This window comes from Gymnodraco acuticeps, unplaced genomic scaffold (assembly GCF_902827175.1).
Source record: "Gymnodraco acuticeps unplaced genomic scaffold, fGymAcu1.1, whole genome shotgun sequence".
Classification (NCBI taxonomy): domain Eukaryota; kingdom Metazoa; phylum Chordata; class Actinopteri; order Perciformes; family Bathydraconidae; genus Gymnodraco; species Gymnodraco acuticeps.
In genome coordinates, this window is record NW_022989819.1 from 761,706 (window position 1) to 779,024 (window position 17,319).

At 38.9% G+C, this 17,319-nt stretch overlaps 2 protein-coding genes across 4 annotated transcripts; one reads left to right on the forward strand and one right to left on the reverse strand.

Moving 5' to 3' along the window:
- Nucleotides 1–1,892: 1,892 nt before the first annotated feature.
- Nucleotides 1,893–13,553, forward strand: gnl2 (guanine nucleotide binding protein-like 2 (nucleolar)). The gene is made up of 16 exons (XM_034232869.1): nucleotides 1,893–2,136; nucleotides 3,497–3,581; nucleotides 3,686–3,780; nucleotides 4,348–4,487; nucleotides 7,205–7,389; nucleotides 7,727–7,793; nucleotides 7,894–8,052; nucleotides 8,159–8,272; nucleotides 9,213–9,341; nucleotides 10,027–10,131; nucleotides 10,476–10,634; nucleotides 10,960–11,067; nucleotides 11,168–11,685; nucleotides 12,015–12,085; nucleotides 12,874–12,953; nucleotides 13,092–13,553. Exons 1-16 carry the CDS (start codon nucleotides 2,073–2,075, stop codon nucleotides 13,233–13,235), a joined length of 2,223 nt encoding a protein of 740 aa, XP_034088760.1. The 5' UTR covers nucleotides 1,893–2,072; the 3' UTR covers nucleotides 13,236–13,553.
- On the reverse strand, nucleotides 13,251–17,315 carry dnali1 (dynein, axonemal, light intermediate chain 1). Of its 3 annotated transcripts, XM_034232903.1 has the most exons (6): nucleotides 16,833–17,315; nucleotides 14,876–15,012; nucleotides 14,627–14,796; nucleotides 14,217–14,395; nucleotides 13,787–13,951; nucleotides 13,251–13,684 (listed from the first exon to the last, which is right to left on the reverse strand). In XM_034232903.1, exons 1-6 carry the CDS (start codon nucleotides 16,911–16,913, stop codon nucleotides 13,649–13,651), a joined length of 768 nt encoding a protein of 255 aa, XP_034088794.1. In that variant the 5' UTR covers nucleotides 16,914–17,315; the 3' UTR covers nucleotides 13,251–13,648. The 3 variants fall into 3 exon arrangements, with proteins under 3 accessions (XP_034088794.1, XP_034088785.1, XP_034088781.1); XM_034232894.1 differs by having other exon boundaries at nucleotides 13,251–13,951; nucleotides 16,866–17,315; XM_034232890.1 differs by having other exon boundaries at nucleotides 13,251–13,951.
- Between the last annotated feature and the right edge of the window lie 4 nt (nucleotides 17,316–17,319).

Genomic DNA, 17,319 nt, shown 5'->3' on the forward strand with positions numbered 1-17,319 from the left:
AAAATTATAATAAATACAATTATAATAAATAATAATAATAAATGAAATAAATTCACACAAAATTATAATAAAGAAGTGACAAGTAAAAATACAATGAATAAATAAATAAAATGTCAATACATAAACAATGAATAATTAAATAATCATTCATATTGATAAAATATTAATAATATTTAAATACATAATATTAAAAACAATAATAATAAAATAATACAAAAACGAAAACAATACAATTATAATTATAAGAATTAAAATAATAAAATAAAATGATAAGGAAATTAATAAAATAATACATAATATAATCATATAAACTAACTTGGAAAACAAGATATTAAGATATTTAATATGATTTTTTTTAACTAAACATAAAAACATAAAGAAATGAAAATAAGAATGAAGTACAATTTAAAAAAAATCCTTGATGGAAAAGCTTTTATACCTTAAACAGATGTTATCAGGGTAGTAAACCCACCAGGGGAAGTGTTTATTTTTCGTTGAACATGCTTCAGACTGGTTAAGACCGCCTACCTCATTACGAACACAGAAATACATGTAGGTGAACGTAAATGTAGAAATGTATTAAAGATTTATAATAATGTGTGTTAGGTTTTATTCTCAACTTGTATGTATTTATCCATACATTCATTTATTTGTTTCCATATTTATTTATTCCTGTATTTATTTCCACATTTATTTATTCGTCTATTTTCTTATTCCTGTATTTATTGCCGTATTTATTTATTTATTCATGTTTTTATTTATTATTTATATTTATTTATGCATATATTTATTTATACTTAGTTACGTCCTCCATATATGGGGGGATCGGGATCCTCCCCCAGAATATTTATAAGTTATACTTTTAAAAAGCGGTGGGGACCAAATTGGCCATTTCTATGCACATGATAATACCCTAATATGTATTGTATTGCACCCTCTTCTGGAATTCAAATAGTATGGCACTAGGAAATCATAAAAGGGCAGTAATTGAGCTCCAGCTTCTGTTACATTAACCTGCTATTTCCCTATAGACACCTTAACAGCACGTTTATTTAGAGCAGGGGTGTCAAACTTAAGGCCCGGGGGCCAAATCCGGCCCGTGACTTAATTTCATGCGGCCCCACAAGAGCTTGCAAAGAATATTGTATGTTTATTATACGGTTACATGCCGATTTACAGAACCACGTTGCCCATAAACTACATGTCTCACGATGCATCTCATGCCTTTTTCTCAGAATTTACCTTTTTTTTCAAAATGTTACTTTTCCCCCCCAAAATGTCACTTCTTTTTTTTTATTTAGACTTTTTTTTTCTCCAGAATTTGGCTTTTCTTTTTAAATCATTTTGTGACGTGCACACTGAAGAGACTTGCAGGTATTTGCCCTAGACTTCTGCTTTCAGACGTAGTTAATTATGAAGTTATTATTACCCTATCCGATAATAATCCAATGCAGAGGCAATAATATAATATAATACATTATTTTATATATATTAAATAATGATATAAGTATTTTTATATAGTCTTAAACACCCCTGGCTTAGTGCATTCTTGTGCAAGTAATTTTACAATCTATCATTTCCATCTACAATTACAGAAATGCTACATTAAATTCAGAACACAATATAATATAACATACTAAACGTGAAGCTATTCATATCAATTCGAATTTCACAAAAGGCCTTTTTATGCAGTTATAACAGTGGAGCTCTCTGATAAAACCGTTTTTAATCAGTTAAGAAGAGTACAGTATACAGAAATATATCTAAAATTAAATAGACACAGGTTAATATACATTAAATCAAACGAAGAGATTACAAATACATTGAAAAACAACTAAATGAAATAAATATTCATAATATAAACTGTCTGATTATTTGTTCTTCTTTTTTCCTCTTGTTGGTGAGCCGTCGCTCCTTTGATGACGTCCTTCCTGTTTCATCGTAACAACACGTGTGCGGTGTTCAGTGTCGAGCTGCAGGGAATAACAGCAACTAAAACTCAGCTTTCAAACACCGTTGTGTTTTCTTTTCATTTTATTTTCGGTGTAGGCTTTGCCGACTAAACCGTCAACATGGTGAAGCCCGGATTCAAGGGGAAAAGCTCCATAAACACCTCGACGTCCAGCAGCAACCCTGGTGAGTTTGTTTACAGCTAATGCTAATTGCTGCTAGCTGGGTGAAATAATGCTCTTTAAAATACACACAAAACGGGTAGTATCCTTTTTTTTAAAGTAGTCGCTGATATTTAGAGTACAATGAGTCAAATGTAAACGCATAATTCATGTTGTCTGAAAGATAACTTGCTATAGAAACGAGTCACCAGTTAACGTGAGGCCTTTTAAATGTGATACTGGATTATTTCACTTCAGTGGGGTTTGTGTCAAGTGGACTTGAAAAAGCTGCTATTATTAACTCATGTATTATTAGTTAATTCCACTCATGTTGATTATTATGAAACTACACACGTACACTTCATACAACAACACATGCACACTTTAAGCAGTTGTGTAGCCCATGATGGAAAGGAGCATGGAGAAGACATATTATTTGACCTGCCCCTTATTCAAAGATGATAAATAAAAATAAAAATCAATGGTAGGTCACAGCTGCTTCAAATACTCCAAACCAAAATCACAATAAAAAGTCAACACAACAATCTACCATCAGCCAAACAGGTTACCTGGCATCTTCATAATGTCAAATGATTCTTTCTTTTATCATTTTCTTAAACCTAAACATGTTCCTACAGCCCTTTTTTAAATCATATGGTAAAGCATGACACAGCTTAACGTTAACTACAGAGATATACATCTGCGTTAAAGTAGTCCGTGCAAACTCATTCTTAAAGGTACATTTCCTTCTATGCTGCTCATGAAATGGTCTAGCCATAAGATGTATTCACAACAGAGGTGGGAGAAGTACTCAGATCATGTACTAAAGTAGAAGTACTGTCCTGAGTGTAGGAATACTCTGTTACAAGTGCTGCAATCAAAATGTTACTCTAGTAAAAGTAGAAAAATGTTAGCATCAAAATATACTTAAAGCACCACAATTGTACAGATTGGCCAGTTTCAGAATAATATAATGTATGTTTTGATTATAATTATTGATGCATTAAAGTGTTATTAAAGGTGCAGCTAGTTTGAATGACTTAGTATACTGCAGGGTAGAATTGACTCCAGGTGGAACTAAAGTCCTATTTGAAGGTTGATTATAATTCACATAATTAACTTAAATCTGTAGTAACTAAAGATATTAAATAAATGTAGTGTCAAAGTACACGATTCACTTCTGAATTGTAGTTGGGTAGAAGTACAAAGTAGCAAAACATTTAAATACCCAAGCCAAGTCCCTCAAAAATTGTACTAAAACAGTACTTGAGTAAATCAACTTAGTTACTTTACATCACTGCGTCCCAAATATCTCTGGCGTACATAAATAGATTGAATGTTTTTGTTGTTGAATAGATCTCTCTAACTCTACATGTATTCCACAGATCGAGTCAAAGGGGCTGGAGGCAACAACATGAGGGACCGAGCCACCATCAAACGTCTGAATATGTACAGGCAGAAGAAACGATGGTAATCACTTGTGCATTATTCTTGTGAGATGTTTATAGGCAGATTGTGTAAGTGCCAGATACATAACAATAATATTCCCACTGACAATGATGTTCTGTTCCCAGTAATGACCGTGGACAAGTCATCCGACCTCTATCGTACCAGTCCACAGTGGCTCCAGGCACTGTGGCCAGAGTGGAACCGAACATCAAATGGTTTAGTAAGTTCACACTCTCAACTGTTGTGTATTGTGTCGTATGTTACAGCAGTATTCTCTTTGCCATTTGTCAGTATATTGTATTTGCTCCGTCTGGCTTTGTGGATAACTCAAAGTTTCTCTTCGGTGCATTTCCATATTTTGACTTTGGCTTCATATCATCCAATGTTTCTAAAAGTGATTAATAATAACATAAATGTTAGTGTTACGAGGCTCCCAACTAGTTGCTATAGCACTATAAGCTTGATGAGATTTCTATTAATCATTTTACAGAAAGATGGATTCTGTAAAGTGTTGGTAGCCTCTCTTCCATTGCACTTCCAGCGACTCGTCGATTTCTTTATAGTGACAGCCAAGCTAAAAGCTAGCGGTGCTGTGTCAGAGTTTATGTTCCTTTCCACCAGTGTTTTTGAGCTGTGCTTAGGCAGCTGACGGCTGCTTCAAACCCAGACCTAATTATCCTTTCAATGTGATGTTCTTGTAACGGATCACTTATTTGAAAACGTTAAATACCTTGTAAATCTCATCAGTGATTGTGAAGAGAAAATTCAAATCTGTTTCTTATTTCAGCAAATACTCGTGTGATCAAGCAGTCATCCCTCCAGAAGTTCCAAGAAGAGATGGGGAAAATCAAGAAGGATCCATATCGGGTGGTGATGAGACAGAGCAGACTCCCCATGTCTCTCCTGCATGATAGAGTCAAAGCCCATGTGAGTATAAAGGGCAGAATGCTGTATTTACTGTTAAGAAGGAAATATTTGCATAGTATGTGCATTTTTGTGTGTGTGAATTAGCACGCTTTATACATTTTATTGTACATATACTGGCTTTTAAAGTCGAAATAAACACCTGGATTCAATTATTCGGTTCAAAAGAGAATCGTGCCTCTGTTTTACTCCATGGCTTATTTCTAGGAATGTAATGAGGTGTGATATACATGAACTCTCATTCTAATCCTAATTCAATTCTGACTGCTCTACTCTGACCCTGTGAGTGTTCTGGCTCTGTGCTTGGCGCTGGAGAGTTGTAGTTTGCCATCCTTTTACTTTTCCATCCCATAATCAAACACGTAATCTTGTTTTCTCCAACATATGGGGTCTGTTTCAGTCTTTTTAGTTTTGATATACACTGTAGCTCCTCATGGAATTGAGTTATTCCTCTGGGATTCAGATTTCTTTCTTTAGCATGTATGTCTAATGATTGATGGACAAGTAGCCATAATAGCACATGTCATATTGCAATCACCGTCTTATCATTAGTTACACCCAGGTGTGTTCTTTCCGTTAACACTTTGATATAACATTACTAGGTAAGTGAAAGCAATGTTTTTCAATCTGGATGTCCGACATTTGATTGGCCAGAATTTATTACGAAAACAGAGTTTGTGGGGCGTTTGGGGAAATGTTTTTCAAATAACCGGTAATGGATCTGGGCTGATAGTGAGGCCAACCTAAACTTTTACCACTAGTGTTTTTGACGAACCCATTGGTCCCCGTTCACCCCTCATGGATGTGTTGCAATCAAGCCGTAACTTCTGATCAAAATCATTGGAACACATAATCCCTCCTGGCACATGCTCGGCTGTTTCCTTGGCTTAGTTGTTGCATACCTTGGTGTTCTGTTTACTTTAGTTGCTTTTTGATACTGCTTGAATTCCCTGGAACCACTGCATAACTTTGACTGTGTAAAACAATTGGTTGTAACATAGGCTATTACCTTTCCTCTAGCTTATGTGTTTACATTAGGGGTGTAATGGTACCCGTACCGAAATGATTCGGTACGGGCCCTTCGGTTCGGTACAGGTGTGTACCGAAGTGTACCGAACGAATATAACGTTAAACGTAAACAATTGAGAATGTGAACAACTTCTTGGAAGTAATCTCAGGTGCTGCGTCGCAGCATTCAGAGTAATTTGCTCACATTGGGTTCAACGCGTCATAGAGCGAGCAAGTCATCGGACGAGAGGCATACTATGAGAGCTGGTCAGAGGGATGCGTTCAAATGTAGTCAGTAATTTGAGGAACTGTCGAAATGGCGAACGCAGATACAGTTGAGCTCGAAAATCCTCCAGCATCATTGAAGTCTCCGGTTTGGGAACATTTTGGTTTCGCAGTTACGTACAAGGATGACGGACAAAGACAGGTGGACCGAACCAAAGCTGTTTGTCAGCATAGTTCAACTAACATTGGTTACGCGGCTGGCAATACATCAAACTTGCACACTCATTTGAAAAGGCATCACCCGAACGTGAATATCACCGGTACCAAAAGAAAAAAGACTGAAGTGCAAACCCAACTCCCGCTAGCATGTAAGCCTCCACCACTCGCAGAGAGTTCAGACCGAGCCAAAGCTATTACAAATGCCAAATATCCTTATGTTGCCATGTTAGCATAGCGCTACCTGGCTGTATCTGCTACCTCTGTCCCTAGAGAGAGGGTGTTCTCCACAGCAGGAGACATTGTTAGTGCCAGCAGATCTGCCCTTTCAGCAAGCAATGTGGACAAGTTCATCTTTCTTTAAACAACATGAAAATACAATGACAAGCAAGTCCTAATGTCAAAGTGGCTGCTTATGTAGTACAGTTCAAATACAGATTATTTCAGTTCATCGAAATGCTGCACCTTAATGTTCATTTTATTATATTTTGTATTTATTTGAGTGAATACATTATTCACAGTTTAATAATAATTAAAAACCCAAAACTAATAGTTTATGTTTTGTGAGTATTAGTACAGTAAAGTTCAAATACAGATTATTTCAGTTCATCGAAATGCTGCACCTTAATGTTTATTTTATTATATTTTGTATTTATTTGAGTGAATACATTATTCACAGTTTAATAATAATTAAAAAAAATATATATATATTTTATGTTTTGTGATAATTGGTTCTGCTGTACCGAAAACGTACCGAACCGAACCGTGACCTAAAAACCGAGGTACGTACCGAACCGAAATGTTTGTGAACCGTTACACCCCTAGTTTACATACAACATTACTGTATGTGTCAAGTATCACTTTTGCAATCCATAAATCACTTGTGGTCACATTTGCTTTTCATTCATGCTGTCGAAGAACACAGGTTGCCCAAACCCTCAAATCACAAAGCCTCCACAGATATTATCCACCACAGGAAGGGACATTATAATATATAAGTAAGACTATATATTGGTAATGTCCTAACTTTAGTAGTTTACTTTAAAGACATCATATCTGACTATTCATTTGAATGTAATCCTACTCTAGGCTAAATATGCAGTGTAGCTGTATTGTGAAGGGGGAAATGATAAGAAAAACCATGAATAAAATACCGTTTTAAATCCTTTTTCCTAATCTTGAACACAACTATTTGAACTGGGGCTCTCTCTAGGCTTACTGTTTGATTAAAATAAACAGTCTAATCTTTGTTTTTGTTTCTACACCTGCAGAACTCCAAGGTGCACATTCTAGACACGGAGAATTTTGAGACCACATTTGGGCCCAAGGCTCAGAGGAAGAGGCCCAGTCTGATGGTGGGGGACATGAAGGATCTCGTGGAGAAGGCTGAGTCCTCGGGCCTGACCTACAGTGAGGACAAGGACAAAGACCTGGTGGTCGAGGACACAGGGGTCCGGTAAGAGCCTCAGAAGATGCTACGAATAACATGTTATGCAACTAACAATTATGTTCATTATTAATTAATCTAATGTTAGAAAATAGTGACCCCTGCCCATCCCAGTGTCTTGAAGTCTGAGGTTATGTCTCTTGTAAGTCCAAGAGCAGAACATTTTGAGGAGCTGAAAACCAATTTTCTAATTCAAAGATTACCAAATGAGTTAGCAATATGTTTCTCTGTTGACTTAATAATCCTTGCAGCTAATCATTAATACACTCTACTGACTATAATCACAGTTGTTGAATTGTCATACTTGAAGCTAGAAATGCTTAATTCCGCCTTATTTCTGCAACAGGACGGAGGTACGCGATGAAATCTTCAAAAAGGGTCAGTCCAAGAGGATCTGGGGAGAACTTTATAAGGTATTGTTTCCATCCTCGTTCCAGCTCTTTGAATTGTGTCAATGTTCGGCGTGTCTACCGAAGGGTCATTCTGCATTCCTCTCTGTTTTTACTTATATAGGTAATCGACTCTTCTGATGTCGTCATCCAAGTGCTGGATGCCAGAGACCCCATGGGAACACGCTCTAAAAGCATCGAGAATTACATGAAGAAAGAGAAATCCTGGAAACATCTGATCTTCGTTCTAAACAAGTGTGACCTCATCCCCACCTGGGTCACGGTAAGAAATGTGCAGCATGTTCATATTTGGTTCCCATTTAAGTGGCAGTGATTTGTGTCGGTTTTCTTATGTGCGTTTTGTTTTTCTCCATTCAATTTGAAACCAGAAACGGTGGGTGGCCCTGTTATCCCAAGAGTACCCCACTCTGGCTTTCCATGCCAGCCTCACCAACTCGTTTGGTAAAGGCTCCCTCATCCAGCTGCTCCGGCAGTTTGGCAAGGTAAGCTAATGCGTCACTTTCAAAACATATCTGTGATTAGTCAAGAGCAGATACACATGTACTGCTTCAATAACAACCCCAGATACAATTTATCGTTCTGGCTTTTTGTCCCTGATCTTATTTTTCAGTCAGTGGAATCATTTGAAGTGCAACAGAACTATGTGTTTGCTTTTGTAATCTATTGTTTATTTTACTTGCTTTCATTTTGTATGATAGTGTTTGGGTTTTCTTCTCTGTAGTCCTTATTTTATTTTATTATATTATAAAGTATTATTTATTATTTCGATGTGACTATAATTACAATTCATATGATAATTCAGAGCTCCTCAGTAAGGACATTTTTATAACAAAGCTGCTTTTATTCTCACGTCATAAACATCCTATTTTCACATTTTCAAAACCCTCATTACGTTTGAGTTTAGTTACCTGATGATGATGATGATGATGATGATGATGATGATGATGATGATGATGATGATGATGATGATGATGATGATGATAAACAGACATTAATAAAGGTGTTCTTGACCTGAACAAGAGATATGACGCAGTGGCTAAGGAATGGAACGGATTTGTGAAAGTGGGGCTTTAAAATGAAAAGGGTTTTATATTCGTGTAATTTGAGGTAACATACAGTGTGCTCTGTCGCACCACATTCACCCAGAATTCGTGAGACAACAAAGTAAAAGAGCCTGTTCCAAAACAGCGTTTAGGGTTTGCCTCCAGGGATAGGAACAAATATCCCTTGTTTTAGAAGGTTGCGTGATTGTTGTGTTTACATAAGAAACCCTTTTTAAGATATCCTTTGTGTTTTGAACGAACTACATTGCAGCTCTGGACTCGTGACAAGTTCACTTGGTTTATTGCAAATGGCAACAAAGCCCCATCTAAAATGACTTCAATGGAAACACAACCTTCTGACTTTCTTTGTCTCCCACAGCTCCACACTGACAAGAAACAGATTAGTGTGGGTTTCATTGGCTACCCTAATGTGGGAAAGAGCTCGGTCATCAACACCCTGCGGTCTAAGAAAGTCTGCAATGTGGCTCCCCTCGCTGGAGAGACCAAGGTGAGTGTCATCTCAGCCAAGCAGACCTCTGACATGCAACCGTGCAAAGTGACCAATGGAATATGTGCCGAGTAAAGAGAAATAATGATAAGAAAGAAACTCAGGTTTGACTTTACACTCACGACAATGTAAAGACTAAGAATATGAAAAGAGTACATAAACGCTACTAGAAAAAGGTATTGGTGCAAAAAGGCGTTATGTGAGTGGAAAGGTGAGACAAGCTTTGGCTCCAAGGTCGTGTGAGGTGAAAATATGTGTTTCCTCCTTCTTGGTTATTATTTATAGCTGAAACAACATCTCTCACCTCGTCTTTGATTCTCACCTCGCAGTCAACGCTTTTTAACAGCCTGATGATCCGCACCACCGCTGTGACCCTCACGCTCCCTTTTGTTATACCTGATATGTGTTTATGTTTCAGTAGGAAGTTTCATTACCGTCCTTTTGATGAACCAATAGTGGAAAAGGTTATGTTTGTAACATAAGACAAAAAAAGGAAGTCTAACAGTCTCTGCTGAGCTCCATCAAAAGATAAATAATGTTTTGCTTCTCTTATCTGAATAGTTGACTTTCTTTTTATATCATTAAATACCAACAAGATCAAGTCAAATCACACATTATTGAACATGGCATGTGAAGCGGAAATATTTAGATTCTACAGATAACATTAATCTCCTTCCTTTTTTAGGTGTGGCAGTACATCACTCTGATGAGACGCATCTTCCTCATTGACTGTCCTGGTGTCGTCTATCCGTCAGAAGACAGCGAGTCTGATATCGTCCTGAAAGGAGTTGTAAGTCTCCCTTATGTTTTTGTTTACCATGGTATCGTGATATTTGCCTTGTTTTATACTTATGCTATCACTAGAATACAAGTGAGGTGAATTCAATTTCAATTGTTTTCCTAATAACACTGAACAAATTGTAACATCTGATCAGACGAAATGTCAACATTGCTTTAGATCTGGCTTTTTGGACAGCTTGGTTTTAATAAGCTTGTTTAGATGACGCTTTAATCTGATCCTCCAGATGCCTTTTCCAGTTATTGGGTTTAACATGGAGGCCATGCAGTCCCCGTAAATGAAACGTTGCAGGTCCATCTTTTTCACATCTTTTTGTCTTTTCCCTCTTCACAAAGGTTCAAGTGGAGAAGATCAAAGTCCCGGAGGAGCACATCGGGGCAGTGTTGGAGCGGGCTAAGCCAGAATACATTCAGAAGACGTACCGCATCCCCACCTGGAACTCTGCTGAAGACTTCCTGGAGAAGCTGGCCTTCCGCACCGGGAAACTTATGAAGGTGTGCATGTTCCTTTCATTTGCCTTGCTTGCAGAACATTAACTGTCTGTACTTACGGCTGTTAATCTCGTACGTAATGTTTTTCATGAAAAACGTGAATATGGTTATCAACAAGACTTGGTTATCAGTATGAGTCATACATTCAGTTAAAGCATTTGTGGATATTCAACAAATGTTTCCTCTGCTATATTAAAAAGTGTAAATGTTTAGGAAGTCCAACAGTGAATCCTTATTTAATACAAATGGTTTATTTTAAGCTGAATAGCAAATGTAAAAGTCTGTTTTTAGTCCTAAACTAAATCAATATATTCCCGTTATTCTACAGGGCGGCGAGCCGGACATCTCCACAGTCGCCAAAATGGTGTTGAACGATTGGCAGAGAGGACGTATCCCCTTCTTTGTAAAACCCCCAGGTGTTGATGAGGAACACGAGGTGAGACTTTACTGAATTCTCCACCTGTGGTTTATCAGTGAACAACATTTCGACTCTGCCTTATATTGTTGACCTGTGTTGTGTTTCTGAATTTCTCTAGGGCAAGGCGCCAGTGCCAGTTGAAGGCCCCTCAGAGGCAGTAGAGGTGGTGATGGAGGAACAGACAGACAATCCTGCAGCCGTCCCGGAGGAACAGGACGAAAAGAAGCAGAGACAGAAGGAGCGGGTCCAGAAGATTATCTCTAGTGTGAAACAGAACTTCGGGAAGATCAACGTGGCCCCAGAGTTCAATGAAGAAGACTTGGTTCCTGTGGAGATGCCTGACCTGGGACTGTCTGACCTCTCAGGCTCTGACGGGGAAGGAGAGGGAGACAGTGAAGAGGAGGAGGAGGAGGAAGAAGAAGAAGAAGAAGGGAAAGAGAAAGAAGAAGGGAAAGACGGGACCAGTGTGGAACCAGCCGATGGAGAGACTGAGGCCCCAGAGCCCTCGACCGCTCCGACCGACAAGACAGACGCAAAGAAGAAGCCACGCGCGACGATCCGTCAGCTGGATGAAAAGATCAACAAGTACAAGCATTTCCTGGACCGGGCCCAAAACAAGTGCTTCTCATCAATCCGGTAAGACTACACTCACATTATTTATTTATTTTCTGTATTGCCCTAATTTTAAACATGAAGTTGCCAGACCGAGAGATGGTTAGTTGGCCGTTTTAACCAGCCGCTAAACCCCTGAGGACTAGCAGTCGTCACCTTAACTTTTTTGTTGCTCAACTTTGGCACACTAATATGTTATTTGATCTGCTGTTGAATTCCAGCCGGCACACTGAAGAACACCGTGCATAGACACTCTGCGCCATATTGAACCACTCTGATTTCCAACATACCAACAGGAGTAAACTGTTTGCTCTGTTGGCTAATGATCCACTTGTTTCTTCTTCTCTGCGCAGGATACCCAAGGCACTTGCAGAAAAAGCATTCGCAGACATCAAGGAAAAACAAGCTGCAGCACAGATTCATGGTATTCTATCCACATGTATGACTCTGTATGGTGCTGATGTCGTGCTTTTATCAGAAGTATGACATTTGTTGTTCGGGTCCAAAGGAACATTCATGTGAACAAAATAGAAAATATAGAAGCCATACAAATCGGGCTGGTCAGGCTGACATTAGGCACTTTCACACCGGAGTACTTTTCCCGTTTAGTTCCGATAGTTCCTGGGATTTTGCGTTCACACCAAAAAGAGAACTTATTTCATGAGAACTTCTCCCGCCTTTTCAGTCCCTGCTAGAGAGGTGGTACTTTCCCGGGGAGAAAAAAGTTCCAATTTCTGATTGGCTGGGCAGATTGCAAACCACGCCCCATAAAACTCTGAAAAGGTTTGTGAAGCCGCCATTGTATTTGCTGGCATTAGCATTATTAGCATTAGCATTAGCCCTGCGCACCAACGGAGAGAGACTAACTTATGGCAACACAAAAAAAAACATGGGAGCGGTGGAGTGATGAGGAGGAGGTGTCGGCGTTCTGGCGATTTACTCGGAAGTCCCCAACTCCGGGGACTTCCGGCCGGGGACTTTGGGCGGCAGTATACGCCGTGAAGTTGTTTGCGGCCTGCCAGTAAACCCAAAGCAGAAGAAGTGACGTCAGCGGCTTAATTTGCGTAATCTTCCCTCAGGGAACTTATTCCGGTGTGAACGCGATCTGCTCTAAGTGCTGGGAACTAAGTACGGCAAAGTACTTGGTATGAAAGCGGACATTGTGATCCATCCAGGCACTCAACTGACTTGTCAATGTTTGTTTGAATTCAGCTGTAATCCAGAGAAGCAAGAAGAGGAGATCTGAGGAGGAAGAGAGGTCTAACCAAGTCCAAAAACTGACGTCTAAACAGGTATTCAGTGTTTATTCTCTCTGACGTCAAACAGATCTTTCTGTGTCGACGCGGTAGGTGAAGGATTTGTCTTACTGATGAGACAGGATTGGAGTTGAAAAGCTCATTTTTTTCCTTTATCTTTATCCCTTTCTACAGAGAAGAGCGATTGACCGTGCTCAGAAGGGGAAGAAAATTGGCGTGCGCTATTACGAAACAGCCAATGTGAAAAACAAGAACAAGGACAGAAAGGCCCCAGCATCTGCCACAGAAGGCCAGAAGGCCAAAAGAAGAAAGCACTAGACTGGCGTCGTGGAACACATTTGTACAAATCTTTATTTAAACTTGCCAAAAGCCAAGTTTTTTTTGAAAGTGTGGAGTTAACAGAAGGTGGAATGCTAACTTAGCATTAAAAGGTCTGTATCAAGCGGTCACTTGCTGCCTTGTCTTGATGACTGTTTTTATCTTGCCTTTTGAAACTCCTTCTCCCCTTCAGCCCAGACCTGTTTTTGAATGACATTTCATTCATCATTTACAGGACAGGTGTAATACTCTCTTGATGTTAAAGAAAGCTGTACGTGTCATGTCATGCTGTAATAAAAAACGTGCTAATGACACTCACTTCTGTTTACTTGAATTGATCATAGAAACAAGACAAAAGACACTTTCACTAACATTGTGTACTGGGAAATGGTAACGCATCTTGTTTGGCGGAGTTACTTCTTTGGCGTAATGATCCCTTCCAGTTGGTTCTAAATAGAAAGAAAAATGTCAATTCTGAAAACAGGCAACACGGCTACTATCCGTGTTAAATCTAAAGAAGGTGCTTTTCTTGTTGTATTAATAAACCATACCTTGAGCTGCTGGTTGGTTCTCTTCAGGAACTGAATCTCTTCACTGTGCTTCTTTTCCTCCACCTGTCGCATCTCATTTTCTCTCCTTTCAATGGAATCGCTTTTAGCTTTCTCCTCATTCAGTTGCTTCTTTAACTCTTGTTTCTCATCTCCCAGTTCAGAGATCTAGGGTATGGGAAAAGAAACAATTGTAATTTTTGTTCCAGAATAAAATATTTCGAGAGCTCTACCGCCGTCCTTATTTCACAATAACTCTTAAAGTGAAATGGTGCCCTCTGCTGGATACTTTACTGAGCTGTTCCTGTGGCTTGAGATCAGTGGAAAACTACTAAATCTCTTATTGCATGTTGCAAAACTCAGATGTGGGGGTCTTTGTGCCCCTTATTGTCTTGGCAGTTGTAAGTCATAACAAATAATTAAATGTCCTTACTCTTCTCTCCATGTCGTCCTTGCCCTGCTCAGCCTGCAGTGCTTTCCTCATTCCAAAAGCCACGCTGCTCTCATACAGTGTCTGGTAGGCGGCCATAGTCATTTGAATCTCATCTCTGACCCTCAACAGAAGCAGACCCCTCTCGGCACAATTGATGGTCACCTGTCTGATTAGCTCATCTTAAAAGAAAGTTGGAAAATCAGACGGTGAAGTTAATGTTGTGAGTGAAAACTGCCTTCATTTGATAATAAGAACATTGTTCCATCAGAAGTAAGACTACAAAGGGATATACATCCAGCGTTGTATGAAAACCTAGATAACATTCTTGGCCTTACTCTCTGTGTGTAAGGCATTGTATACATCTATTATTATAACCTCAGTAGTCACCAACATCTCAGATTCTTTCTTACCAAAGCACTGGGAGAAGAGCTCCCTGCGGACGGGGCAGATTCCTGTCTGTCTGGCCTGCCTCTGCTGCATCTTGATGTCCAGCAGTTCCTCTAGGTGAATAACATCTGCTCTTGTACAAGGTGCACTGGATACTTGTTGAACCCACAATTGGTTTCCCTCCATCCATTCCCTGTAATGGTAGAAGTTTGGATTAATGAAAGCATGGTTTGAGCTTGTTAAGCAAAACATGTTGAGGGGAAAAGCAATACCTGGGTGGAAGGATGGCATTGAGGGTCTCATCATTTTCCTGCTTGGTGGCATCAGCGGAGACTGGTTTTGGTTTTGGGGGTTGGGGAACAGGGCTAGAGTCAGCAGGCTGCTGAGGGCTTACTCTCAAAGGCCGTCCCTGTGGTGAACAAAATGTAAGTTGCATTAAACGTTACATTTCTCAATAAAATCATGTTTTGAAAATAACCAATACATTTTCTTGGTCGTGCATTAAAAGCAAAGAGATAACAGTAGTATTCTTGCTGATGTTGCCACACATACAAAATACTAGCTGGTGTAATGTGAATGAGTGATCAATATAATATTTTTCCTGTTTCAGATTTAAATCCACTTTTAAATAAACGAAAAAATAGTACATTATGAATAGCCTACAATACACGATTGATCTTATTTCATATTTATTTTTAAGCCAAGTTCAGACTACACCCAGGGCTGCCAACATTTGAGTTCAGCTTGGAGTGAGATTTTTTTTTTGGTGAACCGAAAAAAGAAACGTTCATGTGTACAGTGTTACAAATGTATTGAACATGTACAAACTAGGGTTTCCCATTAATGTACCGGGCGCTACATACACAGTGTACCCGCGAGTCTTACAATGAAGGCTCGATAATCAGCTCACAGCATATCAAATGGCATATAGGTGTAAGCAGAGGTGCTATTTTATAAGTGGGGGGGGGTCCTCACCTCACCTCACCTCCTCCTCTAGGGGTGTCCGGGGGCATGCTCCCCCGGGAAGATTTTTTTTTTAAATATTGAAGTTAAATGCATCAACCTGGTGCACTTTGAGAGCAAAATGAATTTAAGGATACATCTCTCAACACAAACAGAACTGTAAACAGATTTTCTTTTTCTTTATGGATATTTTACTAATCACTCCCCTTTTAAACTGTATTCTTGTTTTACTGTCATAGTATTTCATCACTGTTTTTCATTTATTCTCATAAATGGTGACCAAACCGTTTGAGACCCACTGAGATAACTAGACTAAAGTTAACTATCTAAACAGAGTCCCTTACCTCACTGAGCTGTAGTTATCTCTCAGTCTGACAGGACAGAGCTCTCCCTTTCCTTGTTTTAGAAACAGCTTTTAATATCCGCTAAGCTAACCAGATGCTAACAACAACAATGCAAATAGTGAGTTTGGTAGAAATATACTGTATAATAGTAAAGCTATTTAAGATGATAGCATAGTTATTGAAGATTTACATTATAAATATTCCCCCAAATTATTCAAAAGCATATTCTTCCAAAGTCCTTGCTGTAGTATGACACACAGGAGACTATTGATGTGTGTGGTGAGTTTGGTAGAAATAAGCTGTAACAGTGATTGAATATTATTGTATTCTCTTTTTTCGGAGTTGCACTTTGCAGACGGTCCCTGAGCACTCGTTTCTTCTCCGGCTGCGGATAGAGACCAATGTAATGTGTCCAGCTCGGAGGACGGCGCGTATTGGCTTTTTTTTTTTTATCAAAATGTGATTGTAGTTCGTTGTCAACCTTACCACGGTACTTAGGAGACGTCATTTGTGTCTGAATAATGTTTTGTTCATGAGTTATTGATCCGTGAAATCAGAATCTCCCAATATCCTTCCAACTTTACTGAACTAAGCCAGAAGACCGCTCGGTTTAATGTTCCTTCACTTTATTTTTATATTTATATACATTTATTTTGGACGAAAACTTAGCGTGAGGAAAGGCAAGTGTGGCGTGAGTGCGTGAGATATGGGTTAATTGCGTGACTCTCACGCTCAATGCGTGAGTGTTGGCAGCCCTGCTACACCAAACTTCTAAAAACAATATACAACGTGTGTAACACAATCATACTTTTCATCACTTTCTGACTGAGTATTTCCCCTCTATACCTGCACCACTTTAATCCTCAATCCAACATTATTTTAGCCAGGTAAGGTCTAAACTCGGATTTCTGGTTAAACTTACCTTTGGTGATTTTCTGTCTGTGCTTTTGCTTACCAAAACAGCATTGTCGTATTTCAGGAGAGACTCGGAAGGTGGAATCATTCTGTCAACTATACAAAAATAATGAAGTTATTCACTAAATCATAAATGTCTTGCTGTGAGCTTCACTTACAGAAATACCGTTGTGCGGTTGCTAATACAATGCTCATTGTTTGCGTTGTTATGACAACAGCGTATCGGTGTTACATTTTGATTTGTCCGGTTGGGATCAGCGGTTTGGTTCAGAAACACAATCTTCGTTTATAATATTTAGGACAAACATTAATTAGAAGAAAGGCTGTACTTGGTGTGACATAAATTATACGCCCGTTTTACGACTTGTTTATGTTTTTAAGGGAGATCACTGTTTTAATAGAAATACTCGTTGTAAAAAATGTTAATATTTCGACCTGTCATTTTACACAACACCAGCTTTATTTAAGATGTTACCGTGACCGTACGTAAATGA